Below are 27,880 nucleotides of genomic sequence, written 5' to 3'. Positions count from 1 at the left end.
AGCCCCAACTTGGGGATTCTATTTACAGATCGGAAAATGAAACACGTTGACACGCTTTTAATTCGTGAACTCTACTCTCCGTCTCTGTTTTTATTGCGCGCCGATACTCGAAGATTCGACTTCGATGAATTGTTGTCACCAGTCAGAAATGGCTTTAACAGTGTTACGAGACGCAACTGATTCTTTAAAGGCCCTGCCGGGAGCTGATGTCGCTCCAGGCGGACTGCGGATCGACTGATGACTCCTGACTCAACTGACTAACTCACTCTTTATTTCTCACTCACTCATTTCACTTTCTTATTTATAGTCAGATGACGATTCCGCGGCTCCCACATACCAACGAACTCTATTCTAGCGATAACATATGCTTTAGTTTTACTTGCCCTTATTTGGCCCGAAATTTGAGATGCCTCGGCCACGTCGCCGGCTTGCTGTCAATCAAAACTTTATCACCCGAACAAAATCTTTCGGCCGTTACTCGTCTTTGTTATACTGTTTGATTGCGCGTGCATCTGGTTCCTCTAGCCCTTCGACTCATTCCCTTCTGTTGATTTCTTCATGAACAAGCCAATTTGATATTCGGTCCCTTCCGGTCTCTTTTGTCGTATAATTTGGATTGCAACCTATTGCGTCAATTGAGTGCGTTGCATTTTATCGCCTATATCTTTTGGCTCTATGCGCACTGAGGCAAACTCGCTAGCTGATAACGTGTTCCGAGAGCAAAACGTTCTTATGATCGGATGTTATGTAATTCTTGTGTTCTTCTGGAGCGTTGGGCGACTTTTAGGAATTTTATTATCATCTTGGCCGGTATTTCATGCTAACAATAAGGTTTTCAATATAACTTTGTTTCTGTTTGGATAGGAAAAATTTCAAGCCAATAATTTGTGAAGGGAGTACAATATTTCAAAAGAAGCTGTTAAAAGGAATAGAATAAAAACAATTTTGTTGCAAACAAAATAAAATATCCAACGGACAATAATACTTGTCAAACAGTATTTATAAAATAAAGCAATTATCAAACCTAAGTTCGAAGTTCAAACATGTAAAACGTTGGAAAACATGTATTTAACATGTCACTCGCTGTGGCTAACATTGAAAAGACATTTGTGAAACGTGAACCATTCGGCGGTCTCACTTAATACGTTACCCAACGCCGGACCGAATTTATCACTAACTTAACCTCAAGCAACCTCTCGAAAAGTGTCCCGTCCGCCCGCCCACTTATGCCACCCACCCGTCCATAAGAGAAGACCACCCAGCCAGCAACCCAGGTGAACTGTGAACCGCGCAGCGTGGCTGGGAAAATCGTTTGTCGCTCGCATGAAAACTTCACCCCGGCGACTTTTGCATAACAATGTCACTCGCTCGCCGCAATCCGGGTGTGTGCCGTGTCGTGGGTGAGAAAATAAAACAATAAACTTCCCACTGGCCCTGGGTTCGAGTGCCAAAAAAGTTTGATGACAGCAAAAAAAAGAAACAAAACCAACATTCATTTGTCAACGGATTTGGCCTGGGCGTCGCTCGAAAGGCTCTCGATTGCAAAAGGTACTTAAAGTTCACTTCGGCAAGAAATCGGCACCACGTGGACGCGAGTATCGCTCGAAGTGTTCAAATTTTTGAGAGCTTGTTTTGTTGGTTCATGGGCTCGGATCACGCTGCGCTGAGGTGCTCCAAACGCTGATCTACCGATCATTTTCCGGTTGCTCCTCGGGTCCTCCAGCCGCTCGGAGCGGGTAAAGCGGTCCACTTTAAACGCGATTCGGTTCCCATCGGAAAACGATTTTAATTGCCAAGATGCAACTGTGCTCCCCCCCCCACCGAGGGCCTTTTTCTCGGTTTGTTCGCACGCAAAGCTCGTGTTTTGGGGGGTGCGCTGGTCCGTGATGACAAAACGCTGGCCAAACTGCAGGCAAGTCACGACCCAAATAGGTCACCGAAACCGTACATCTTCTCGTCGGCTGTCTCCGCGGGCTCGGTGCGCCTGGTCGCCGCAGGCTCTGCGCCGTTGCAAAGATCAAATAAAATTATAAGCGAACTGAGCTGGGAGACAAATGCCAGACCAGCAGCCCGCCCGGAGTGTCGAAAGTCGAAGCGAAGTCGAAGCCAATCATAAACCGCGCGCGCGACGCGATCAATGCGCGATCGCGAAATCATCGTCGCCTGCAGCATAGCGATGCGGATGATTCTCCCTTCCGATTAGAATGTTTCGCGCCCATCAACACCTCTCGATCCGGGTCGGCGAGCTGGTGGGTGTTCCGTTTGAAGAAGCCCGAACCAGGGAAAACGGCCGATATGATGGGTAAGCGACCCGTAAATGTCAAGCCGACGAGAACGCCGCTGACAGACTGAGGCGACCGATTAAAGATCAAACGCCCGCGACTCAAGATGATCGATCAAATTTAACACAAGAACGGAGTGCTGAGCCCAAGTGCTGTGTCGCAAGGGATCCATCGCAAGCGCCTCGGCTTCGGCTGCTGGCGGCGGTACCGGAGCCGTACTGCAAATATTTAACTCCATGCAAAGCACCTGCACAGGATTTGTAGGTCAGATGGAATCAGAAAGAATCTCTTTGCGTGGGGCTGAAACACTGGAATGAAAGGCAAAAAGATTGCCATAAAAATCGGGGTTTCTAGAGAATGAATTTGAATGCAACAGAAATGAATCATCAAACGTTGGGAAAGCATTTTAGAAGCAATGCGATGGGAGAAACGTTAGTTAGCAACAACCAAAACACTGCACTTAACTTAAATCTTAACTACACAAAAATGCGTATACAAAAGGAACCTTCATGAAGCGTTTTAAGTAAAATTCTGGCTGAGTGTTGTGCACAAATTTGAGAGAGTCTTTATTGTCACTATGAACCCCCAAACACTGCTCTGGCATGCACAAAGCAGTCGATTTCGTTACTATTTTTCAGATTGTCTCGGAGCTGAAAAATTCGCATCAACATAAGTTTGAAGCCGCCCCAAACAGAACTAGACGCTAGAGCGGTTAACTATGCCAAAACTCCAAGATACTGCGGTGTTCATTAAGTTCGGAGCCTTGATAAGAAAAACAAGATTTGATGATTTAAAATACACTCTATTATTCAGTACACTTTATTATTCAGCCTTGTACTAAATCTATTTCATTAATTTCACGATTTTACAATAGAATATCCTGTTTTTTTTACGATTCTAGGTGTTGTGTCTTTTTTGGGCGTCTTTGGCGAAGGTCGTCCTTAAAGCTTGTACGATCACGTTTAAATTCAGAAATATCCCTTTTAATTACGAATACTGGAGGCTCCGAACTTATTGAACAACCGAGTACCTGTGCCTAAAATGCATGGCAATAAGCGGGATTTCTTGCATTGACGTAGATCACGAATAGTAAAACTGAATATTTGATATTTCTTAAGCCCATTAACCGCTTTACGGTTAATTATTGAAATTATTAATTGAATTGGAACAACAAACGTTTGGTCACAAACAGGAAAACAGTTTAGTCCGTGGGTTTTAGTGTACTACATGTCAAACTTTCAACTTCCATCAAATGCCGAAGTATTCAGAATGTTGCCAAAGAATGGAACAGATTTAAGGCCAGGCAACAAACCGTTACCACACTCGGTCTATGTCGCCAGCGTTTGAATGCCTGAGAAAGACCTTCGATCAGCCGCCACCGAAGGAAGCGAAGGACTTCGTGAGGCGATAAATGTTCTCATTATTTGAGGGTGCTTCCGATGATGAGCCAGCAAAAGTGTGCATCGTCATCGAACCTAACACAGGCAGGGCCGCCCCGGGTGTCGTGACACCGGTCCGTCCCTTACCCTTTGGACCTGCTCGTGAAAGAGCACCAGAAATCAAAGTCTCGACCGCTCCGGCGTTAAGGTGTGAGCACACACAAGTTATGTACGGTTGCACGTGGGCTGACATTCACGGAACAATCGGTGCTGCGAGTTCGGTGGTCGGTGACTGCAAAGTTTTATTGAAACTCATTAAAATGTGAAGATGTTCCACTGCTCAGAACGAGCGCACGGACCTGGTGATCAAATGATCACGGATTGGTTCGGTTTGCCGATGCTGGAACACTAACGGTGTGACGTTGCATAAGCGGGGCTCTAGCCGGTCTACCAAATCGCTGATTCTTTCGTGTGGCCAAAGCGCCATTCAATCGACACCGTGACGTGAGACGAAGGAAGTCCACAGAGCCAATCAATGCGAGCTGTCTAATCGAACAGTGAACATGAGAGCCGAACACACCAACCTGAACACTCAGGACGTATGCAAATCCCAGGTTCATTAAAATGCTTATTTCTGGTTACACCTCTGCGGCTGCGCTTCATTACCTGTGGAGGCCCTTAACCATGGTTTTGCTTCGGACGTTCGGTTTCGTTTTGAGCACCATTTGAGCATAACAAAAACAGCGTTCACATGCATGAAGTTCTCTTTCACATCAACAATCGGTCTACGAAAGGGGAACGAAAAAAAAGCAATCGTTGTACAACCTTTCGCAATGACATCACCGAGTTGCGGAGGGCTTCGCGATGTTGTCCCAGTGTCCTGGAGCCACGGCGGGAATGGGCGACAGCAGCTTAAAGCAGCGTCGCGTGGCATTATCCTTTCTTGGCGGTACACTCTTGTCGTCAATTGGCAAGGGACGTGTATTGATCGACGTTTGCCGATCGATTGGCGTGCTGATCAAAAGAGTGGATCGGCTTCAATCGATCGAACGTTGAACGTTGACACCCATACGGATTAAAGGATTAAAATGGGGAGGGACATTCTGAACGAAATAGTTGAACACGCCATTTATGCGTTTGGCATCAATGGACGTTCCTTGTCATGGTGATGAGCGAATTGGTTTTAGTCCCGCGGGATCGAAAAGAAATCGCCACAGCGTTGCAAAACAAATTTACTGCCTGTAAAAGGCTGTAAGTTCAACTGGGACGCGTCTGTACCGTTGAAGTTATTTTGTGGTGGAAACAATAAGTTGAAATGAGGTTTCTGATGGTGTTTTGTTGGCGTTATTGATCAGTGCCTCTCTGGTTAACTAGGGAACAGCATCCATTTGAGAACATCAATTTAAGGCCATAAGTCTACGATAAAAATGCAGGTTTGCAGGTAATTCTGTAAAGTTCTCCAGTAGCTTTCCTAGAGAGTTGGGCTGATTCGGCACAACGAATGTGTTAAATTCCTAAATTCCAAGATGCCACCCAGATTCCAATTTAGTTTTGCCCTTTCTCAAAATGCTCTTGTGACACGATGCATTGTCCTGAAGAAAACAGACTTTTTACTTCTCCAATCAGGGTCTTTTTGCACAAATTTTCTCATTCAGCTGGGCTGAAAGGTTACAACAATAGTCGAATTTTGTTTTTGTTTTATCAGTTTGCAAGGAATCCGCTAACAAAATTCCTTTCGCATCCCAAAAAAAACTGATGCTTCACTGATCTGTGGACACGATCTTGTTTCGGAGCTGAAGAATCTGGTTTATATCACTCTTTAGCCTCTTGTTTTGATTCAGGATCATGGTGATAGACCCAACCATATTGATAGACCATGTTTAAGAGTAGTCTACAAATACTACATTTATCTCCGTAGTGTGACTCAGGATGTGAAACCCTATAGCGCTAGCGAAGGCCGCCCGTATGTCGATTCCCCCGTATGCAAGCAACCCTGATCGGTCGGCCGATGTCGATTAATTACAATTCCAACCTCCTCCACCGTTCCAGAGTTGTTTCGCAAGCCCACCGTTGGTGGTGAGCCCTGCTCCGACCAAGAAGGGCCCAACGACGACGAAGTGGTTGTTGCTTCCAGGCGTAACAAAGGCATTCCATTGCGTCTCCATGCTGCACCCATAAGAGCGGGCTGCGCTACAATGCGCTGTTTTTTTCCTCCGAACCTCGGCACAGTACCGAATGTAGCGGAATACTTGGTCGTCCCTTCGACAGAATGGGTTGCATGGGGTGTGTGACGAATTTGGAGTGTTACGTTTTGAGGTTAGGCTAGAAGCTGAGCAGGAAGTCACCCAGGGCACTCGATCGGGATCAAGCCCAATGCGTGTGCGTTGAGATCCGCCACCACAGCTGAAACTTCATGGGCTGCGGCCCAATCGGCCCATGGGTGAACCAGAAACAATCGGCATCTCGAGAGCGCGGTTTCGTGCACGAATGTGTGCTTTTTTACACTTAGCACACTCTCGAGGCGTGTGTTGTTCCATTTACGCCGCTTAACGCAACTCTGGCCGCAGCCTGCGAGACGATTGCCACTTTAGTGTCTAACGAGTTAGTTCAAAGGAAACGTTCCGACGTCGCCTCAAGGCGATGGACTGGTGATGGGAACGGGCACGACCGCTGACCAGAAACGCTCCGGATCGATCTGCGTTTTCCGATCTGCGCGTTCTGACCGTTAATGAATTGTCACTTTGTACAGGAGTTCATAACTTACCACACATTCCACTCACACCTTCTGGAAGTCGAGTCGAGTAGTTGGCCCGCAGCCAGTTCCGGGACCAGGGAATTCTATTCTCGCCTGTCGATGTCGATACGTTAATCGATTCGCACCCATTTTATGGCATCGCACACCGCAGCTGGAGGAGTATCTGACAACTGACAGCAGAATGGAGCCGGCCTACGTCCTTGTTCGCTGGCTCACCGTCAGACCGCAGCAGCATCATGTTGACCTTCCGCACCGAGTGGATTCCGATCTGGTTGCCGTTGCCGTTCCGCGAATAGGGCTCAAGGCTCCCCACGGGCAGTGTCGACAGGAAATGTCGACCAAACGTCGACTACAGCGATTGACGCTACTAATTAGGGGATTCTGTACAGGGGACTGGGCGCTGAAGCGCTCCTTGGTAGATGGCCTGGTAGATGACAATTCTCCACTCCCTGCCTGAGTGCCCATGTCTAGCGTTCCGCTGTCAGATTTGCGAGCCCAAACGAGGATGGTCACATGCCGTTGCTGACATCGAGTGGTTCGCCGACACAATTGGGTCAGAGCTGGGAGCGTCAAGAGCATCATCGCCAGCATCTTCGATACACGGCTCGCAGCACGGAGACGCCACGAGACGCGAAGATAAGATCAATGGTGCCGCGCAGAATTCAGGTCATACGCGGTGTGCCGATCCGTTGGGGTTTAGCATGCGAAACGAGACCGCCAGTTGGCCGCTACGGGGACAGGCGAAACAAAATTACGATTCGAAGTCGAGCAAAACAACGCCGCGCGCTGCCGCTTGTTTCGGGGCACCATATTTGGTCGGTGTTGTTGTGTTGTTGTGATGTCTGAGGCGCTGAAGCTCACCCATTTCTCGACAATGGCTGTGTAGCTTGCTTCCCAGCCTTGCTCGGACGATAAAATCGAGAGGCGAAATGAAGAAAGAACACAAACATCATCTTATTGCGCACCAACCGAGCCGCCGCAATGGCGCAGAGTGGTGGTGTTAAAGGTCACCGCAACCTTTCGGGGGGGCCACTCCGCACGCAGGAGCACGACAAATTCGAGCGTGCGTTTCGGTTACTTTCAAAATCTAATTATCGATCCATCGCGAGACCGCCCCCGAGCCTCGGTGGCAGAATTTAATTTGAACCACCACACGGCCGCAAGAAGCTGGGCCCGGCGAGCACGCTTCTTCACGCACGCTGTCGCCGTGGTCGTCCTTCCGGGCCGCACTGGTCACGGACGCGAAACCTTCACCGCTGCGCCGCGGCCGGTTTGGCTGTAATTATGTTACTACCTGTCCGAAGGAAACAAAAGGATTCCGTTTTCCGAAGACGAAGAAAAAACCGGACAAAGTCTAAAAATAACGCAGAAATCAATCGGAACCGCAATGGGGTCTGATGGGCCCCTCATTTCGGTTGAGCAGCCTCTCGTTTAACAGTCGATTAGCGTTGGTCCAACGATGGCCGAGATGTGATCTGTTGGCAACGTGCGGAAACGAGGGCCAAGTCACGGTGGCCCTTTCGCATTGAATGGTGGTTGGTGACCGCCAAGCACCGCAATTATGCACGACGATGGACAATTTATTATAGGGGCTTTCAAGGGGGGGGAGGTGAAGATCATATTCGTTCACTTCACGATTCGCAGCCTCCGTTCGGTTGACGTGCCGGCAGCTGGAGGATACGGAACTAGTATTTGTTAGTGGGGTAAATTTTCTCGCTGTTTCATTCACATTCTGTTGTTTTCTGCTCAATTTTGGTGGAAGTCGATAGGCAATGTAGTTGAAGGACTCAATAAATTGCTTCAAACTCTAACAATGATTCGAATGGTCATTAGTTCAATATCGTTGGTGTAGAACCAATGGACAGGCTCATTTTATTCTGTTTCGAACCAGAGAGACTTCAAGAACCTGGCTAGAAAATTGCTACTTGAAACACTGTGAAGTAAGTCTTGATATAAAATATATGATTAATAAAAAATCAGCATAGCCGCATTAAAGCTGACATTCACAGTTCAAGAACAAAGTTGTGGTGACAAAAATTGTTCCGCAAAAGTTGTTGAAAATCTTTTTTCGTGTAGGAGCTTTCGATCAAAATCGCAGATAGAAAAGTGGGATCGTATCGGCTGACGCGTAGATAAGGACCCTCCTGTGAGTTATTGCCTCAATCAAAATTGACTCTTCGAAGAACACGTTTCGAGTTCTTCCGTGAGAAAGGTAAAAAATTTCATCATTGAAATTTGATTTTTTTCCGAAATCGTCCACGGACTTCTGACAGAACGTGAACACGAATGGAAAGGAAACATGAAGTGGGATAACTCAATGAAGTGTACAAAAGTAATTATAGTTAATAATTGTATTTGACGAAAAGTAAAGATAAATTTGTGTATTTTCAAAAAGTATTAATTTATTCATAAATATCTATTGTGTCCTCTTTAAAGTAATGTCCACTGTCAAAAGATGATTTATCATTCAAAATGGCCGAACTTGTCCCCATAAGTGACAACATAATGCCATAAATCGAAAATCCAATATACATAACCCGCGTAATACAAAATTATCATTACTTTTGAATATCACTCGTATTAAAAGAAAACACAAATAGAAAGCACACAAAAGTGACAGTGTTTAAGATCGCTGGAAAGCATAGCAATTTATCGTGTGGGTAGTTTCGGCAAAGGGCTTTAGTGAAAAGCGACAAGCGTTTCATTTTGATACTTTCTAGCCAAGTTCAGAGGAAGCATTCACTTTTGCCCAGTTCACAACCAGCCTTAGTGCAATGTGGTAATGGGCTAATGAAGAGCTTAGAGAGCCAAATCTGGAAACCGACCCCGTGATTAATGGGATTATGAGTAATCCCCCCCGTCATGAGACGTCCACAAATATGCCGTGCCTGCGCTGCAAACAATTGTGTCTCCTTTAATGGAGCTTAGCACCAGAATGGCGGTTAAATTCCGTTCGTGGTGACGTAGGCCCCAGCGCAATCGATACGGTTCGTGCTCGGATCTGGGAAGAATCTCCCACACAGCCTGGCATTGCATGGCAAGCCTTACGGTGCATTCCGGCCTCTGTCTCGCTGCAAATGCAAAGAAGCTGCACGATTCATCCGGTTTCGCAACTTTCGCAAATCGTCGCCAGCACCGTGATTGATGAGAGTGGCTTTCCGGACCACTGGAGCCCGTGGAAGGTGCATCGCTTCATTCTTGCGCACGGTGCACACATTAATTAGCTGTCGGACCCCGTCAGGTTGCCGGCCCAGTGTAGTGGTTCACCTCGGCAGGTGTCATCGAAGGGCTTTCTCGGTTTGAGCGTAGCGAGGAGCGAGGAGAGCTATCTGAATGGAACGATCGCAGGTCGCATCGATGCACTATGACGATCCCAGTTGCCCAGATGCCGCCAAGATATGGTCGTTTCGATCAAGGGTGACTTCCATTAAAAAAGCTGTTGCAACCTACCGCACTCTGCACCATAATGTCTTATTTGAATACAAGCGTTGTCGCCAGATTCAAGACATCATTGGCATTCCGAAACTGAAGAGCTACGAATTTGGCTGAAAAATGGTCCTTACGTCTGACTGAATTACCTCAGTTTACACAGGAAAAATCCATCCAAAAGTCAGCCACGCCAAGCTCGGTCTCGGCACTCCAATCGGAGTACCTTTCCTGTCCGAAGAAGAGTGCATCGCTAGAAACGGAATGTTATGTCAGCCCGGCGAAGGCTCAATTGCCACGATCAATCAGAACCATCTCCCGAGCCGGAGACGTTCAACATTTCCTCATTTGTCCACGGGCGAAAGTGCAAGGAAGTGGAAGTGCACCTCCGCGGCGGTCTCTCAGACAGCAGCTTTCAACGCCTTCCTGGTACTTGATTACGTTATTTTAGCGAAACGTGGCAAACTATTCGGGTACCGTCGTTCATTAGCCGTTTCCGATGGGTGGTATGACACCAGGATCCGTCCGGCTCAGTAAAGTGGACGGTGGGATGAGAGGACAATCCGGACAATCCGGGCAGATTGGCACGCTAGCGAGCTGTCAACGCAAGGGAAAATCGATATAAAATTATTCAGATACGTTGAATAATTTTAGTAATTAATTAATTAAATACTAAAGTGTTTCCATATTGATTTAGTGGTTCTACAATGACACCGAAATATTCAAATGCGGTTAAAGCAGGAAAGCAGAAATAAACAAGTTCCTTAGCTCCACCCCAATTATTGAATTAATGCGGAAAGTTTAAGCAGTTTGCTCAACTTTCCCCCTTTCTGGCCACTTGCAGCCCATCATCGGTGCATAGTGATCCCTTGGTGCAGCTGATATAACATACGACCGCGCTCCGGCCTCGGGGTCCTACTAAGGACCTACCGTCGATTCGACGACGCGAAAGATTAATGCAAATACATTTACCCGTAATGCGATGTGATTAGGTTGATTAGATTAGAAGCGTCTACTTTTCCGCTCCAACATCACGGACCGGCCACGCCTGACGACGTCTGCACCACGGCCTCTGCTAGGCATTTCCCGGTCCGCCCCGGGCACCACTTGAGGGCTCGCGCACTTGGCGGGCATGGAGCGTTCGAGGTGTTTGCCATAGGCACCCACCAAGTCACGCGACCCTCGACACTTGTACTACTGGCGATCTGTGTGAGGGCTCGCGCACTTGGCAGGCATGGAGCGTTCGAGGTGTTTGCCCAACAGGGCACCCACCAAGACACGCGACCCTCGACACTTGTACTACTGGCGATCTGTGAGGGTGCGCGCACACGGCAGGCACAAAGCGTTCGAAGTGTTTGCCCCGTGGGGGCGTTGGATCTTGGGCAGTTGGCACTTGGGCGGCGGCGGAGAAATGGGAGTCAATTTGGCGCCTGCTCAGCTTACTCGGCCTGCCACAACTGTCTCGAGGCTCGGCGATGTTTGTCGCGAGGAACCCAAGACGCGGACAGTCAATTAACAGTTGGCTTTGGGACGCTGAAATAGAATCATTGGACCCGCAGCTCGTTCACGGCACGGTCAGGTTTTCTGTGGCTCCCCTTTTCGGACCTCGGAGTCGCACACGCCCGACACCGGTCCCCGGGTTGGTCATTATGTTGGATTAATTTTTATTGCCACTCTGATCGATGTCACACTTCCTGAGCCGGAGCGGCCGGCCGTGGAGCGAGAAATCAATTCCATCCAGCCCGCTCCGATTGCTATCGATGGCCGGAATGTTCAAACATGGCACAGCGATTTATTATTTTCTTGTCGGCCGCCGGCCGAGCGGGGCCGCTGTAGAACTTTGTTGGCGTGGTTTCCGTTTTCCGCTTCGGACCGTTTCATGTGTCGGGCCGAAGGATACCGAGGACAGAAGGCAGAAACGCGAGCCAAATACATCACTCTCGTGCCGTTGGCTTGTTTTGCTTGGGCGCAGCATTTGACTTACGATTGCACAGGCAAATCGTGTAATTAATTTTACTCTACTTTGCTGACAGATTCTGGCTCCAAGCGTAAACACTATTGTGTGTTATTTGTTCACTGAAGGGGGGAGAATGAATCATGCTGGAACAAAGGTCGCTTAGAACCTGAAAATATTCCATTTATGTTTTATGAGCTTTTTTATGCTTAATTATTATAATTTATATAACATAGATAAGATATGGCGAAATTGTAGTGCTTGCACATTATTTTGAAATTATTTCTTTCTCTTTTCTATCTGACTGAAATTCTTTCTGACAAAAAAACTCTATACCTAGGTGGCCAAAAATAACGGGAAGTCCACCAGTCACGTCCCAATAAACTTGTAATGGAGACCCAAAACGGCGTCTACGGTCCTCTTGAGTTTTAGCGAATAACCGGAAATCACCTGGTCAGGTACATGTGGTGGTTGCCCGAATGGTATGAGAGGAACTGATCACGAAATGATCACGAAATGATCACGAAAATGTGATGCAAAAACATCAGGTTTTTTGCACCGATCGACTGTTCACATTTCTGAGACCCAAATGATCATTTCGATATTCGAACAATGTCGCCTAAGTCTAAAAGTGTCAATCAACGATATTGGACCTCCAATTATTTGATTTTATTGACGTGTAGCTGGTTGTGCCTCATTTGCAATGCTTTAGGAGCAAAGAAGAAAAAGTTATATTTGTAACTTCCATGCCATTTTGTATATCAATCATTAGTCAATCAAAATTGTTGATAAATTGGAATAATGATCGAATCGTAGTGAAAATGAATTGAAGGTTGTTGATTTTTCTTTAAATGGAGAAGATGAATTATAAGTTACTAATGAATTTCTTTCGCTCGCTTTGGGAGAAATCTTCCGATAATAAACAATCTGTAAGCTAAGAAACTTCCCCATCGCCAGCTAATAACTCATCGTAAATTTTACAAAACCAGAAACCAAATATGACGCTCAACTTTCTAAACGCAATATCGGTATGCAAAGGCCACCCAACGTTGGCATTCAATGGCGCGCGCAAAGAAAAATATAAATAAAGTGGATTACCGAACTGAAGCATAACCAACCGGCCGTTTGTGCTGTGAAATAATCCATCCTTCTTCCGCTGGCCACGCTGTCGGCTTGCCGAGAAATGCAATATTTGGACCAATTTTTCTTCAAACCACCACGCTTTCTTCTTCCTCTCGAGCCACGGCGATGGCTACCTCCTTTTGCGGTCTGCCTACCGTAGACGGTAGCATATTTGCGTGCCGAAGGCCAGGAAGCAAACGCGGGGCGGTGTGGCAAGCATCACTTTCACGATCAAGATCAAGCCTCACGACCGCAGCCCGCGGTCCGGGCGTGGAATCGAGTCTTGTGTGTGCGCGCAAACAACCCTGAAATTAGGTGGAACCGAGAAGCCTCGTTTCGGATCTGGGTGGAAACTCCGCGATGGGGATCATAATTCATGCGCTGTGGTGCTGAGACACTGAGGCCCTTCAGAAGCTGGAAAATAGAGTTTTAGGATAGAAGATAATAATACCGTTGCCTGTCTGTGGCATCGTTCAATTATTGGAAACTACTCGACTGAACTGCTCGAATGGTGGATTAACAATTAATCGACTTTGATGATAAGTTTCCAACAATATCCGACACTTGATCGACTCTTTGTTTCTCTATCACGCCGCAGGGCACACCGTACAGTGGCTACACAGACTCCGCCAACACGCTGCCCTCGTCGCCCACGCCAACCTCCCTCGACAGCAGCCACAACCACCGACAGGGCTTCAACTTCTGGAAGGCCGGCTCACAGATGCCCCTGTCGGCCACATCGTCCAGCAGTTCCTTCTTCCGGCCGAGCCAGCGGTGCCCGCTGTACAAAGCGCTGAAAGTGATCTGGCGCTACGTCAAGTGGCCACTGGGGTTGCTGCTGATCTGCGGACTGCTCGGACTGGTGGTCTACTTCCTCGTTGTCGGTAGGTGACCAATCCCCGACGTGAGCTACCGGTCTGCGGGATATCTGTGATCTTACAATTTTGGATTTCTTCCGCCCCATCGCAGACAGGGACATCATGAGCAGCGGGCTGCTCGGTGAGGATGGGTACGAGGTGGACGAGAACCTGTCGATCGACTTCAACGACTTCACCAACGCGAACGATCTGCACCTGGGCGATCGTCACTACGGTGGCGTGCCGAAAGAGCGACCCAAAGACGTGGAGGGCCCGGGGCGCACCGCGGACAACAAATTCTCCCTCGGGCTGGACAACGATCTGTTGGCCGTGTTCGGGCACGGAAAGAAAGCGACGACCTACGATCAGCCTCAACCGTCGGCACATCAACCGTCGAGCACTACGTGGGGCTCGAGCAGCGAGCGGGAACCGGAAAGTGCCAGCGAGGAACTGCCGGCCCAGGTCGTGAAGGTCACCGATGCACCGATCCGCAAGACCAGCACCATCTCGCTGAAGGACTACACGAAGGCGCGGGTCGTCTTCGACGACGACGACTTCCTCGATGCGGACGATGGGCAGGCGCGGCAACAGGAGCAACAGCCGAACGGGCGCGTACCACCGGAAGGGACCACGCGGATGTACGAAAGGACCTCCGCCGCCGAGGCCGAGCCGGTGCCGCCGGTTCTGCAGGTGGGACCCCGTGTGGGTGTAGGTCGGGGGACGGAGGTGCGGGGCTTCACCTCCGGCCACCAGAACAGTTTTGGCGTGCCGATCGAGGAGGACGAGCGTCTGTTGCGCAAGCTGAACCAACAGCTGATGCAACTCGAACAGCTGAGAGAAGTGAATAGCATTTTCGCCTTTTCCGGTGTTCGTTCGTTTGTTTTGTTTCTCACTCGGGTGTTCTAACTTGCTGTTTTGTTATTTTGTGTTGCCGTGGTCTGTTTTGAGGTGCTGAGACTAAAGTTAAGATTCTGCAAGCCTATTTCTATTCATTTTCAAACCTTCATAAACTTTTGGCAAATTTCAATTTTTATCGAAATCGTTTACAATCACTTTTGAACTTTGTTTTGTATTTCTCCAAGCATAGTTTCGCATAAATAATTGAATCGTATTGTTTCCGTTCAGGTTAATCCACTTGAATTATTTTTACTACACCATATTGAACATTCCTAAGTCTTCACATTCCCTTGGCACAATGGGAGCTGTACACATGAAACACTATTTTTGGTCATTGTGCACCACCAGTGTTCGGCTTTCTGCTACACTCAGCTAGCGGTTACACTCAAAACTCAGCCACGGCCGTTAATTTGCGGAACACAAACGCCCAAATTCCACCTCTGCATGCTACTGTCGGTCCTTCCTCTACTAGGGTTTACTCTGGAAGGGTCTATTTCATGCCACGTTCAAGCACGTTCCGATCTATACTGTTTGCTGGATATGGCTGGCTGGATTTTGTTTTATTATTTGTCCTCGTTAATTGCTTTCAATTAAACCGCTACTTTAACATTTTGTTCGCCAACCGCAGACCTTATCAAAAAAAAAGTTGGCTATACTCCAAAAGCGTTGCGTTTTTTTTTCATACTTTTTGTGTTCTCCGAACAGCGTCAGAAGAACGTAACCAGCCTGTCGGCCACGACGGATGCGAGCCTCTACCGCACGAAGGTGTCGCCAACGCTGCCGATTCTGTCCCGTTTCGAAATCACCACCGAGGGCCTGAAGCGTTTCAACATTTCCGAAGAAGGTACTGTGAAGTTGGTCAAGATAGACCAAATAGCCACAACTAATCAAACAATGTCCAATAATTTCCAGGAATTTGTCAGTCGACGTCGCTACCACTGTGCCGCGGTGTGCTGCCGTACGATTTGACAGTGTCAAACAATCACCAGCTGACGCCACTAGAGTACGATCACTTCCAATATCTGATCAACTCCAAGTGCTCCATCCGCGTGGCCGAGTTCGTTTGCCTTGCACTGGAGCCCGAGTGTCGTCCGACGCGCATGGGAACGCTAACACCTTGCAAACGCATCTGTAAATGTATGTTCCCAACGGATAGATCGTAGCGATTCGTGAAATGAAACCCATGTTCTCCATCTTCTACTTCTAGCTATCTTGGAGCCCTGTGCCCACATCATTGCCAGCTCGGAAGCCCTGACGGCGACCTTTGACTGTGACAGCTATCCAGATTCGGACGATCGAAACGTTTGCGAAGATCCCACGCGACTCGGCAAGTGTTACGCTAACGAGTTCCGGTGCGCTGATTCAAGCTGCATCCCGCTGCAGTGGAAGTGAGTGTGCCATGTGCCATGTGCTGCCCACCTGAAGAGATTGATCTGACTGACTGCTTCTGATAGGTGCGATAACATCAAGGACTGCCAGGGTGGCGAGGACGAGACGGACTGCAAGCAGTGCGAGCGGGACGAGTATCGGTGTATGTCGAACGACAAGTGCATCCCGGACAAGTGGCGCTGCGATCAGTACGAGGACTGTCCGGACGCCTCGGACGAGGTGGACTGCTACTATGACGAACCGACCACGTACCCGTCGGCCTACGGCAGCCAGCGGGAGTATCCTTTCGTGCAAGTACAGGTCCCCAACAGTCCCAACGGGTAAGACACGGTGGGGAGGGGAGGGGTAGTGAAGGTAGCAGTAGATCCACGGAAGGACAGACCGACCGGGGACGAACGGAACTGGGTAGAACAGCCAGCGGATGGAAGACATTGACTCTGGACCCTTACGCGAGGTGTTCTTGTGGACGATGGCGTGGTAGACTAAGGGATTAGAAGTTTACGTGTGTTTGGGTATAGCTGGACTTCAAGACGGTATTCGTGCGGGGGCACTGAGTGTTGACACACGATCATTAGTTGGACTGCTCTGGTAAGGACACCATTCGTAACATTTCGGAGGATCTACTTAACCTACTAGCGGAGTGTGCTCGACTAAACAATGGTGCTGGACCAACGCCAACGGCTAGGCCTAATGAAATCCTGCTTTGGACGACAGTTGAACGTGGTGGACAAAAAGAGGCTTCTTCAAATGTGTTACTCCTTGCAGTCGGCCGTACATCACCATCACCAATGAGGATCGAGCCCAAACGGAGTCCGATCATGATCAGCCCACCGCGGAAAACGCCGAGGACAATTATGAGCCGACCGCGGCCGAAAACGCGCCCCAAGTGAACCGACACCAGAATCGTAGCGTGGCAGTGACGAGTGAGGCTCAGCGGGCCACTACGCAGCGGGTCGAGGATCAAACGGAAGCAGAAACCAGTCGCACGATTTCCATTCCAAAGTCGCTCGGTAGGGTAGGGGCTCTGCCAGCAATTTCGCGGTCCTCCAGTTCACGTGAGCTTACTTTAATTCGTTAAATTTCTGTTCAGTAAACTTCCAGGACAGTAAGGAGATCATGATGACGTCGGACTCAGAGAATGATTTCAAGATCAGCAGCACCAGCCGAGACTTCCTCACAACCGCACACCTTTCGCCGTGTCCCGAGGGTGAACTGCGCTGCGTTAGTGGCATCTGTATATCCGTGAGCCAGCTGTGTGATAAGGTGGTTAGCCTGGTGCCCCATCGCTCCGTTCCATGAGTAATCCTTATCCTGTTGTTGTCTCAGGTTGCGGATTGCGCGGATGGAGCGGATGAAGCCGGATGCAGTTACAAGGAATAAGAGCGAAAGCGAAGCTCGCTCAAGGGACATGCAAGGGTGGGATAGTGAGTAAGGCGATACTTTTCCATTGTTCCCCTCCCCATATGTGCCTCCTTCACGGGTTTCCGTTTTGTTTCTATGCCTCTTTCAACCACGCACTCAGTTTACTGTTGCTGCCGTATTTACATTGTTGACTCGTCTTAGAAGTGGATTTAAGCATCGAAACTCGAATCTCAACCTTTCGCTCGGCTGCCTCCGCTACTCCTTAGCTGCTTCATCATGATGGTCGCTCATCGTCAACTTCAACGTACTTGTATCCCGTCATTTGCGTCCACCATTGGCTGTTGCATTCGAACATACCCTGTTACCATCCATCAAGGCTGCCCCATAAGCCTTCGATTGCTATCGTTAGAATCATAGTTATACGTTAGGGATGTTAAAAGAATTTTCATCAGACCACACGACAACTTGCGCTTTGTACATAGGAAGCACTAAACACGCACACATTTCATACACCCACTTTCGAACTTTTGTAAATGTTTTATTTTATTAAACTAATAAAAAACAAGTGGAACGTTAAACTGCGGACAGTCTGTTCTTCGACAACAACATGTGTTACACATTGGTAAGTTCAAAGCGGTTTTTAGTTAGTTGGTTCCCTGTTTAAAGTATATTAATTGTTCTGTAAATATCAAAATATATTTATAGTAGAAAATGTGTTTATGGGAATTTTTTTTATTTTTAATTTGAAAGCATTAAACCGATTTTTACATCATTACTATTTTACAATATCACTGGTAAGTAGATAATTTGTTGCTGCCCTGACTGAGACGGTTTACGGTCAATAGGTTTGAAACGATGTGAACAGATACTTTTCAAGCTTTCAAATTTTGCATGCATCCTAAAGGTCGAAAAAATCATTATTATAATTACGAAGTTACACTCCTCCAAAATTGTAGTGCTGCTTTGAACGAAGTGAAGTGAACTGTTTTTAACACACAAAATTTTTATAAAATGTTCATGCAAATTTTTATTTTATTCAAAGCATGTGCCATCGCTAGCTATACATTCCTCCTGTCTCTCTGCTAAATCATGGATTCCCAGACGAAAGAATTCTTCGACTTTTTAAGTAAACTAATGAGTCATCCAATTTCGACTTCCTCGGAGGAATCGAAGTGCTGCTCAGCCAATAAGTGTCTCATCGATGAAAAAGAATGATATTCGGAAAGAGCCAAGTCTGGTGAATACAGCGGGGCGGATAGCAGCTCCCATTCAAGTGATTTAATAGTATCCTGAAACAGTTTTGCATAGGGGGCATGGTTTATTGGCCATTGTGCCCCACCAGGCGCCTCCATTTTTGATAAGAAAAACGGCTTTTTGGTCGTTTTTCGATCAATCAAATTGATAATTTGTTCTCCGTAGCGATCTGAATTAACGTTATCATTAGGTTTTGGGAGCTTGTAAAGCATCACACCTTTCTGTCCCATCAGAAACTCCGTCTTTTAGAGCCCTCGATGTTCTTTCTTTGCTGAGCCAAAATCGCAAAATTTTGAAATTTTTTAAACCTCTGAAAGCACTGTGATCTTCTAAAAACAAGTCCCGACAAGCATTTGGCACGATTCCGAAGCACTTTTCTTTAAGAGGTAGCAGAAAAATAGTAATCCCCGCAAAACGTCATTTTAAGGCACAAAAGATAACATGGTCTAACCATTTCAAAAATTTCTTTTTGACCTGTAATCATTTACAAGTGGTAACAAGTGATATTTACCTCTAGGCAACTCTTTCGTCATAAAATCTTCTTCACAAAAAAAAGGTTTATTTCCCATACCGGGAATCGAACCCGGGCCTTCCGGGTGAGAGCCGGATATCCTAACCACTAGACAATATGGGAGTTACATAAGGGCGTATTTATTTTAACGATTTACAAAGCACCAGGCGCCCGCTTTCGGACTCGCCGGTCGCGTTAAAATAATATTGACTAACACATGGCAGCCAGATCGGCAACGCGCATGTGTTTGTATAGCGAAAGTAAAATGAACACGCAAACTCTGAACCCTCCCACTATGGGGAAAAGGCGGTCATAAATCAACTTTCAAAAGCGAGGATTTTAGTTATATTTTCCTAAAATAAATAATGTTTGGTCTTCCGTGTTTCTTAGATTATAAAAAAATATTGAAAAACGGTTTATACTTGAACGCGTGTATGAATGTTGAATTTAATCAGTAAACAAAAACGTTGAAAAACGTCAGTCAATTCTTCCTAAAACCAAATATGGCCCCCTATCCCATACAAATTCCCCACAGTGCATGGGGAATACCGGTGACGAAGTTGCCGGGTACGATGAGTCACGAAGCACGTTGAATGGACCGATTGTCGACAAAAATAACAACATAAACAGTCGCCAAGCGCGGAACGCACACTGGCACATTTGGAAGAAATCGTGTTCCGATTGATGATATAATACGCGGCTAGCATCACACCAACACACAGAAATGCATTGCATAAACGCGATCAAAAGGACAATGGGTTGCAACGTTTGAAAGGACAACGACGGTAGTGGTCAAATTATACAAAACGTACGTCTGAACCTACAAATTTGGCAATGAAGCCAAAGATATTTAGAAAACAACCTTATTTTTAATATATTATTTTATTGATAGCTTTAAAGTGAAATACATTACGGCCAATTTTTCTACTAAACTAAGAGTCTTATTATCTGCATATGAAAGCAAAAGAAAGTATCATCCTCTAGCAGGTGTCTCGTCATCGGCGGCCTTTGAAACGAAAATAAAACACCACGTTGTGCGCGACCAAGCATGTGGTCGACTAGTATTTTCCGGTAGTATTCGTGCCGGAGTTTTCGTAGTGTTGGTAACCGAAAGTCACCACGTCCAGATACGACCAGTCTCTCTGTATCAACGGGTTAGTCGAGTTCTAAGTAGGAACCGAGCCGGATCTCTCTAGTGCCGACAGGGTGAAAGTGCTCCCCATTGTGATAAATAAGTAATGAATGTTATACCCAACGAAGACAGGCTGATAAAGAAAAGCTATGGCGAGGAAAGTCAACTGAATTGATGAATAGCTAAAAGTGTTGTAAAAAAGTGTAAAAAGTGTTTCAAATAGTGAATCGTTTGAAAAAGTTTTTCCTCATAGTTCGACAATTCCATGTAGTTAATCATCGATAGCAGTATCGGCCATTGATAAAATAAAATATTTAAAAAAACATCTCCATGCCCCATGGTTCTGGTGACACAACCAGACAAACAACAGACTCCGCTACACAGTCTACCGCCGTCGTCGGTCGGTGATTCATCGGCGTTTATCACATAAAAACACATGCCGCGTCTGGCCGCGTCTGATACGGTCATTGGTGGCCCATAAGCAGATGCTAACGCCAGACAGTGGCAAAACATAGATCGTCCGTTGAATCTCAACTAAATCTACATACAGCTTCCGTGCCTAGTGACGGTGTCTTCCGGTACTCGCACTGGACTGGCAACAGCAAACCACGATATGCAAACCAAAGGTCGCGTGAACTTCGCGGCATTGTTCTAACGGCCCCAAGACCATCATCCCTCGATCGGTGACTCATATCGCCCTACCCACAACGGAACGGTGTCTAGTGCGAAAAGTTAACAACAGCAACACGCGAATGCCACACGTCCGGAAGTTTGCGATGGCAGCAAGTGGCCACGGCGGTGGTGGCGGCTTCGGCTACGGGAAAAGGTATCCCACGATACTGGGTGCTTCAAGTGAAATCGAAACACTAGACCACCGGGCGGCACCGATTGTGGACACAGCAGTTGTGGGCTATGTTTAATTGATAAAGTGTGTCCGAGTGGCCGGTTGGGGCATCGTTTTGCAACAGAACAAAGCGAGGGCGAGCGCTGCTCGTTCACTCCGCAGCGAAAATGCCGGGGACCGATTACGTTATTGTGAAGGTAAGTGTCGGAAGCATAATCCTCTCGGGCAGTGATTTATGGGTTCCATTCAGCCAGACACCGTCCCAGAACAATAGCTTTGAAAGAGAGTGTAGGAAAGCAACATGAGTTTGCAGTTCGTGGGACATAAACTGGCCGGCTTAATGTGGCAGCACAGTGTCCCGAAGAAATAAATAATGTCTCTAGGAATTAAGTTAATCGTCTGAGGTACCACATTCAAATGGAACATGTTTTTGTTTTGCGAAGATTTCAAATTTCCTTTTAATACGGAATCGATCATTATAAACACGATAAGCTGCATTGTGTTAATGTTGCAATTAAACCTTATGTTTTTTGTTTATGTTGGGCCATATCGTCTGTACGGTTCGAAACAGTAAACAATACAGTTTGTGGATTAGTTAGCAATCTGTTAAAACATGATTAACACCTAAAGTCTTGGTATAAAATTTAAAATAAACAAAAACCCCTTAAAGTAGGCAATGTGCGATACACACGATCTTGCTGATTGACGCGTCGACGTCGACGCGTCGCTTCGCGCACCAAGTGGTCAAAGCAACAGCTGGATTGACCGAAAAGAGAGCGCCATGCGTGCGAGCGAGTACAGTAGCTTCGGCGAAGGTAAATTAAACAAAACCAAACAAAGTGTCAAACGCAAAGCAAAATAATCTCCAGAACGACATTCTTTCCGCGAAGGGTTTGTTTTTCGATTTGCTTTGATTGTAACATTTCTCCTGCGACGGAAAACCCCATCATATCACATTGTTGATGGTGTGTAAGTGTGTAACGTTGTGGATAACTCTGTGCCTACGCATTGGCGATCGCGATCGCTGGTTCCTTGCAAGGCTATCGTCAACCTCCAATCATGTGTGGTGCTTACTTCGCGAAGCGGATGCAGTAGATAGGATAAGCAACCCCCCTCTCGTATTGATTATCGTGCCAGAACAACGACGTAGGTGAGGATTCCTACCCCGTCTTTATCTTTCACAATATTCCGCGGTTCCGGGTGAATGGGGCACAAACAACTGAAGCGTTGTTGCGCCGCTGCGCTCCAAGACCAACACGTCAATTACTCTCAATAAATGCCGTGGCCGGGAGCATGACATTAAAGTGCAAAGATTTGCGCGAATCAACGCAAACCACCTGTTCGTGGCCGCTCTCTCTTTCTTTCGGAAGATCATGCCGTGTGCGCCATCAGCAATTGAACTAATTAAATGGCCCGTTCGTGCGATTGCACAATGCGCACTTCTAACGTACCCTTTCTTTGCAGACCAAATCCTATATCCTGAGAATGAACCGAGAGGAGAACCTGTGCTGGTTTCATGGAAAAGTGTCACGCGAAGATGCGGAAGACATTCTACGCCGAGGTAAGCATTGCAAGGGGGTGCCATTTGGCCGCTCAACCGTCCGGTTACTTTTTTTGTTACACCGCTTCTTCTTCCGTGTTTCTTCCGGTTCCAGCCGATGGTGGTGATGGGGTGTTTCTGGTGCGCGAAAGTGCTTCCTCCGAGGGCGATTACGTGCTGTCAGTGCTGTTCAAGGGCGAGGTGATCCACTACGCCATCCGACGCCACGGAGATGACGCGTTCTTCTCGATACAGGACAACACACCGATCCACGGGCTGGACTCGCTGATCGAGCACTATCAGCGGGACAAAGGGAATCTGGTTACGCGCTTGCAAGTCATCTGCCGGAGCGATCCGCCACCGCACGATGTGCGCAGCCATGGCACCACAAATCTGTTGCATCGGGCGACAAAGGAAAGCAACTACACCGTCGTGTCGGAGCTGCTTAAGTGTGGCTATCGGAATATCGACTCAAAGAATCAGGACGGCCAAACGGCGGTTCACCTGGCGTGTCTACACGCCGACGATAAGATACTGCTGAAGCTGATCGAGCGCGGAGCGAACATAAACAGTCGCGACGCTAAGGGCAACACTCCCCTGCACGTAAGTGTCCGATTTAGGTGAAGGAGCTAGCCGTACTTGCTCTAACTTTCCGTTCTTTCCCCGTCCATTCCACAGTATGCTTGCGCCAAACGAAATGGATTGGAAATGGTACGGATGTTGGTGAAGGCATCCGCCAATCTGCAGGCACGCAACAACGAGAGCGGTTGGGTACCGCTGCACGATGCGGCCGAAAATGGCAACATCGAAACAATCCAGGAGTTGCTCACCCACCGCGTACCACATCGGCCACGCTCGAGCTACGGAGAAATGCCTTCCGATCGGGCCCGCCAGCGAGGCCATTACGCGGTTGTCGAGTTCCTGAACGCCTATGAACCGCCGCGACCGCGTACCAGCCGAGACCTCTGGTATCACGGGACACTCGAGAGGCAAATGGCCGTGGACTATCTCAAGGAGCACGCGGCCAAACTATTTCCACAGCTCTCTCCAATCGCGAACAAGGAGAACGAGCATCTAGATGGGTTGGAGCAGTCCACTTCCGGCACGTACCTGGTGCGCTATTCGGCCAAACAGAACGGCGACGTGCTGACGATGCTGTACGAGAACGATACGAAGAACTTCATCATCCAACGGCAGCAGGACTGGCTGTACATCGACGAGGGACCGTACATGAACTCGCTCGAGCATCTGATCGACCATTACACGCGCTTCTCGGACGGGTTGCCCACCAACCTGCGGTTCCCGGTGAAGCCCGGACCGAAGCCACCGATTCCGACGTTTGCAACGATCCCGAAATCGAGGCATAAAGCGAATAGCGTTTCATCAGCCACGTCACCGTCGCAGCTGTCGTACTCCCTAACGCAGCATCACTCCACCTCCAACGGTGCGTCCGGGTTGTCGAGCTTGTTTCGTAAATCAAGCGAAAATGCACTCGGGCCGAAACAGGTACCCCTGCCGGCCCGGAATCTGTCCGTACCGAACGATGCGATGCTGCAGATGAACAAGGTGGGGCTCTTCGATCGCAGCCCCGAACGCCGTTCAGCCGCAGATCCAACGCGCAGTCCAAAGCTATCTCCGCGAGATGAATCGAAAGTGAAGTCCACCGGAGCAAGCGGATCGCCGAGCGTCACAAGTGGAACACCGACACTCAAGAAAACCATCATCGACGGGATGAGGAGCCTGCGGAAGCACAAGCAGAAGCCGAAGTCCGCCGCATCCGTAGATGATCCCATGCAAGACACGATGCCGTCCATTGAGCCGACGGTCAGCCCATCGAAGTTGCTACAGCAGCTAAAGTTTTCGTCCGATTTCAATCTGGCCATCAGCTCGGGTGGCAGTTCTGCGGCGCTCGATGATATTTACAAAATCCCAACCAACAACTGTGCCATCGTGGAAATCGATATCGGAGAACCGGCCAATGAACCATTGCCCCGGAGCGGTACACCTTCCGGTGGCGAACCAACTACGGACGTTCCTCCAGCGATCCCTCCCAAGCTGTCCTCTCCCGTGTTGGATTGCGTGAATAACAATGCTCCCGAGACGGATTACTTTACCCAAAGTGACGATCAGACGCATTCTGTCACGCTGCCAGATGAGAGCGAGGAGATTTACTTCATCGAAGCACCGATTCCGCCGCCAGTGGCACCACAAGAACCATCTTCCACGTCGCCCGAAACCCGACCGGACACTTTGGGGATCGAATCAAACAATAATGGTCGGGCCGAGGAAGATCCGGTGCAATCGACACCAGTAACCAACTACATGATTACGCGAACGGTTCCAATCTTTAGCAGCGTTTCGGTGGATGAGTCGTGCCAACCGCCAACCTCGCCACCGGTCGACATGCGAGCGAGCAGACTGTTCGAACGGCTCGACTCGACGCAATCGGGCACCAGCCGTGCAAGCGTACTGAGCGGCGAGAGTGCTCTCTTTTCGCTGTTCCAGCCACCGACACCGACAACGCTGCAACAACCAAAGGACTACCGTGAGCAACCAAAGGATGGACCGAGTTACTTTATCCCGAAGGAGTGCATCCACTCGGAGGTGGTGCTAGGTCGTGGCGAGTTTGGATTCGTATACCAGGGTTATCTAGAACCGTGGCCACTGGACGCACTCGCTAGCCCCGGAACACCGTCACCGACCGTTGGTCGGCTGCCAGTCGCGATTAAGAAGGTGCTCGACAGTCAGGAGCGTCGCCAGAGGACAGACTTTCTGCGGGAAGCGAGCGTCATGATACGGTTGCGGCATCACTGCATCGTGCGACTGATCGGTATTTGCAAAGGTCCGCCACTGATTATGGTGCAGGAGCTGATTCCGCTCGGTTCAATGCTGGTCTACATTGCACAACACCGGACCACAATCAAACCGCAGCAGGAGATGATGATCTGGGCGGCACAGATCGCCAGCGGTATGTTCCGAACACACACCCCGATTCGATCGTCGAATAAAAATCTTCGTTCTCCGTTTCCACCAACAGGGATGCAGTACTTGGAAGAGCAACACTTCGTGCACCGCGATCTGGCCGCTCGGAATATTTTGCTGGCGAATAAGTATCAGGCCAAAATATCCGACTTTGGGCTGTCGCGAGCCATCGGTGCCGGGCAGGAGTACTACCGCGCTAGTCAGGGTGGCAAGTGGCCCATCAAATGGTAGGCGCAGTCAGAGACGTTGTAATTGAATTTTTTCTTTCTTAAACTTATCAATCTGATATCCCCTTTTCGTTCGTCTTTTAAGGTATGCTCCCGAGAGCTTCAACTACGGTACGTTTTCGCACGCGAGTGACGTCTGGTCGTTCGGGGTGACATTGTGGGAGATGTTTTCGTACGGGGCCCCACCGTACCACGACCTGAAAGGTGTCGACGTGATCAAGCTGATCGAAGCCGATGAGCGGCTTGCACAACCGGACGCTTGCCCCGACAAGGTGTTCGAGATTCTGCGGAACTGCTGGCAGTACAATCCGAAGCTGCGACCCACGTTCCGCTTTCTGCATCGGTTTTTCTCCGACGACATCGAGTACCAGAACCTGCAGGAACTGGTCGGAGGAGGAACGGAAATTAACGCCAATGCTCACCCGGGGTCTCCCACGAACAACCAGTTCTGAACGGAGTTTGTTCGGGGAAAAGGCCTTCGTGTGAAACGAGGTAGTATTATGAGTTGTACAGTTTTTAATTTTGCTTACCTTTTGAACTTTTACTCCTATCTCCTCTCGTTTTCCTAACTTATTCGCTTGTATATTTATTGCTCAAAAATTATCAGTTTGATGTAAAGGATGGTGATTAGTTTGATACGGTGAATTGGTTTGGTGTTGCTCAAAGGTCGCGAAAATTGATAAAATGTGCCGTAAGAAAATCTACCGTTAAAACTTGTGTCATATTCTGCCATCAATCATTTGTCGAACATTATTTCGAGGCCTGTTTTAACCCCTTTTCTTTGGTTTTGTTCTCGTGAACTAATTAATTTTCTTGTCTTGTAAATTCAGTAGGCTTCGCACTGTGATTACGTGCACTGATTGATACAAAAAATGCTTTTATCCAGCATTTAATTTGGCATTCGTATTCAAGTCAACGATCGGTAATAATTGTGGCATTTTGATCGTTTAGGTGTAAATGTGATTTCATTAGCGAATTCTTCGACAATTGTTTCTAAGTCCTTTCAGATGGTGTTTTTGCTTTGAAAAATTGTGTCATATCAAGTAATGGTTCCTGTACGTTTGTCCCTTGATTCATAGCTCGTGGTCATATCTTTCGGGCACTTGAAAGTGTTGCACCAAAGAGTTTAACGATATGTCTATACTTTGATTCTAAGTCAAACTGGTCACTGCGTAAGGAAGTTACCCCTCTTCTGGTTTGAAAGTAATAGGTATTTTTATCAAAATAATGCAAAATTACCGTCCTCTGATTACACAAGCGATAAACTATTTTCGGGTAAAACAGAACACGTAAACTGAACCAGGAACGAAAACAATATATTGTAGCCCTCGTATTATTCTCCAACTGTTCTTTCAGCTCGTCCCATGACGACAGAGTAACGTTAGAGTAGGTTTAACGATAACAGGTGTTTGTGTAGTTCTATCCATCCAGTATCGAGTGAAGAGAGAGAGAGTAAATACTTAGTAAAACCCGCGGCTAGTAGATTGAAGTTCCCAGAATAGGTTTGTGGGGTTTTGCAGTGCTTTCCTGAGTGTGACCCTGCGATGCCCTGTCATCATGAGTATTCAAGTTCCTGATTTCCCTCAAAACGATCTAAGAAGGCTGCTGCATATTTTTGAACGATATGCGCGGCCGTGGTTTGTCGAATGTATATAATGCCCGTTCCGAGGGTAAACCAGCTCTCATGTGCCGTCAAATGCTAGTAACGCTCTGTGAACGCAATAAAGCTCACTAAACTCCACGCTACGGTGCCGAGAAGGAATAGCTATAAGCGCGTATTTTTCTAATATCGAATTACTGTTAAACAAGTCAAGCACACTGGGAAAGATTGCACCGCGTGAAGTGGAAGTGGTTTGAAGTGGAAGTGGTTTGAAGTGGAAGTGGTGAGGTGTATAAAATATATTGGTATTACGACTCACAAGCGTAAAATGTGAACAATAGTTATTTTTGGTTGGTGACTTGGTGAC

The 27,880-nt window shown here is 47.8% G+C and overlaps 2 protein-coding genes and 1 non-coding gene across 3 annotated transcripts in view; 2 read left to right on the top strand and 1 right to left on the bottom strand.

Moving 5' to 3' along the window:
• Window positions 1–17,930, top strand: part of LOC131216388 (uncharacterized) — a 38,261-nt gene extending 20,331 nt beyond the window's left edge. Inside the window, exons 2-11 of the mRNA XM_058210869.1 lie at window positions 13,517–13,802; window positions 13,888–14,615; window positions 15,384–15,516; window positions 15,585–15,809; window positions 15,880–16,060; window positions 16,127–16,381; window positions 16,827–17,071; window positions 17,152–17,324; window positions 17,388–17,485; window positions 17,584–17,930. Coding sequence (XP_058066852.1) covers window positions 13,517–13,802; window positions 13,888–14,615; window positions 15,384–15,516; window positions 15,585–15,809; window positions 15,880–16,060; window positions 16,127–16,381; window positions 16,827–17,071; window positions 17,152–17,324; window positions 17,388–17,441 — 2,280 coding nt within the window. The 3' untranslated portion in view covers window positions 17,442–17,485; window positions 17,584–17,930. The remainder of the gene's footprint in view (window positions 1–13,516; window positions 13,803–13,887; window positions 14,616–15,383; window positions 15,517–15,584; window positions 15,810–15,879; window positions 16,061–16,126; window positions 16,382–16,826; window positions 17,072–17,151; window positions 17,325–17,387; window positions 17,486–17,583) is intronic.
• Window positions 17,931–19,239: 1,309 nt separating this feature from the next.
• Trnae-cuc (transfer RNA glutamic acid (anticodon CUC)) lies at window positions 19,240–19,311 on the bottom strand. The gene has a single exon. It is a non-coding gene; the product is annotated as a tRNA-Glu (tRNA).
• A 3,323-nt stretch (window positions 19,312–22,634) lies between these two features.
• LOC131216215 (tyrosine-protein kinase Shark) lies at window positions 22,635–27,568 on the top strand. Its single transcript, XM_058210647.1, has 5 exons — window positions 22,635–22,725; window positions 22,820–23,307; window positions 23,383–25,672; window positions 25,742–25,913; window positions 25,999–27,568. The coding sequence occupies exons 1-5, from the start codon at window positions 22,650–22,652 to the stop codon at window positions 26,363–26,365; spliced, it is 3,393 nt and encodes a 1,130-aa protein (XP_058066630.1). The 5' UTR covers window positions 22,635–22,649; the 3' UTR covers window positions 26,366–27,568.
• Window positions 27,569–27,880: the final 312 nt, after the last annotated feature.

The sequence above is a fragment of the Anopheles bellator genome, chromosome 1 (assembly GCF_943735745.2).
Source record: "Anopheles bellator chromosome 1, idAnoBellAS_SP24_06.2, whole genome shotgun sequence".
NCBI lineage: Eukaryota > Metazoa > Arthropoda > Insecta > Diptera > Culicidae > Anopheles > Anopheles bellator.
This window is presented reverse-complemented; position numbering and strand designations above follow the sequence as displayed.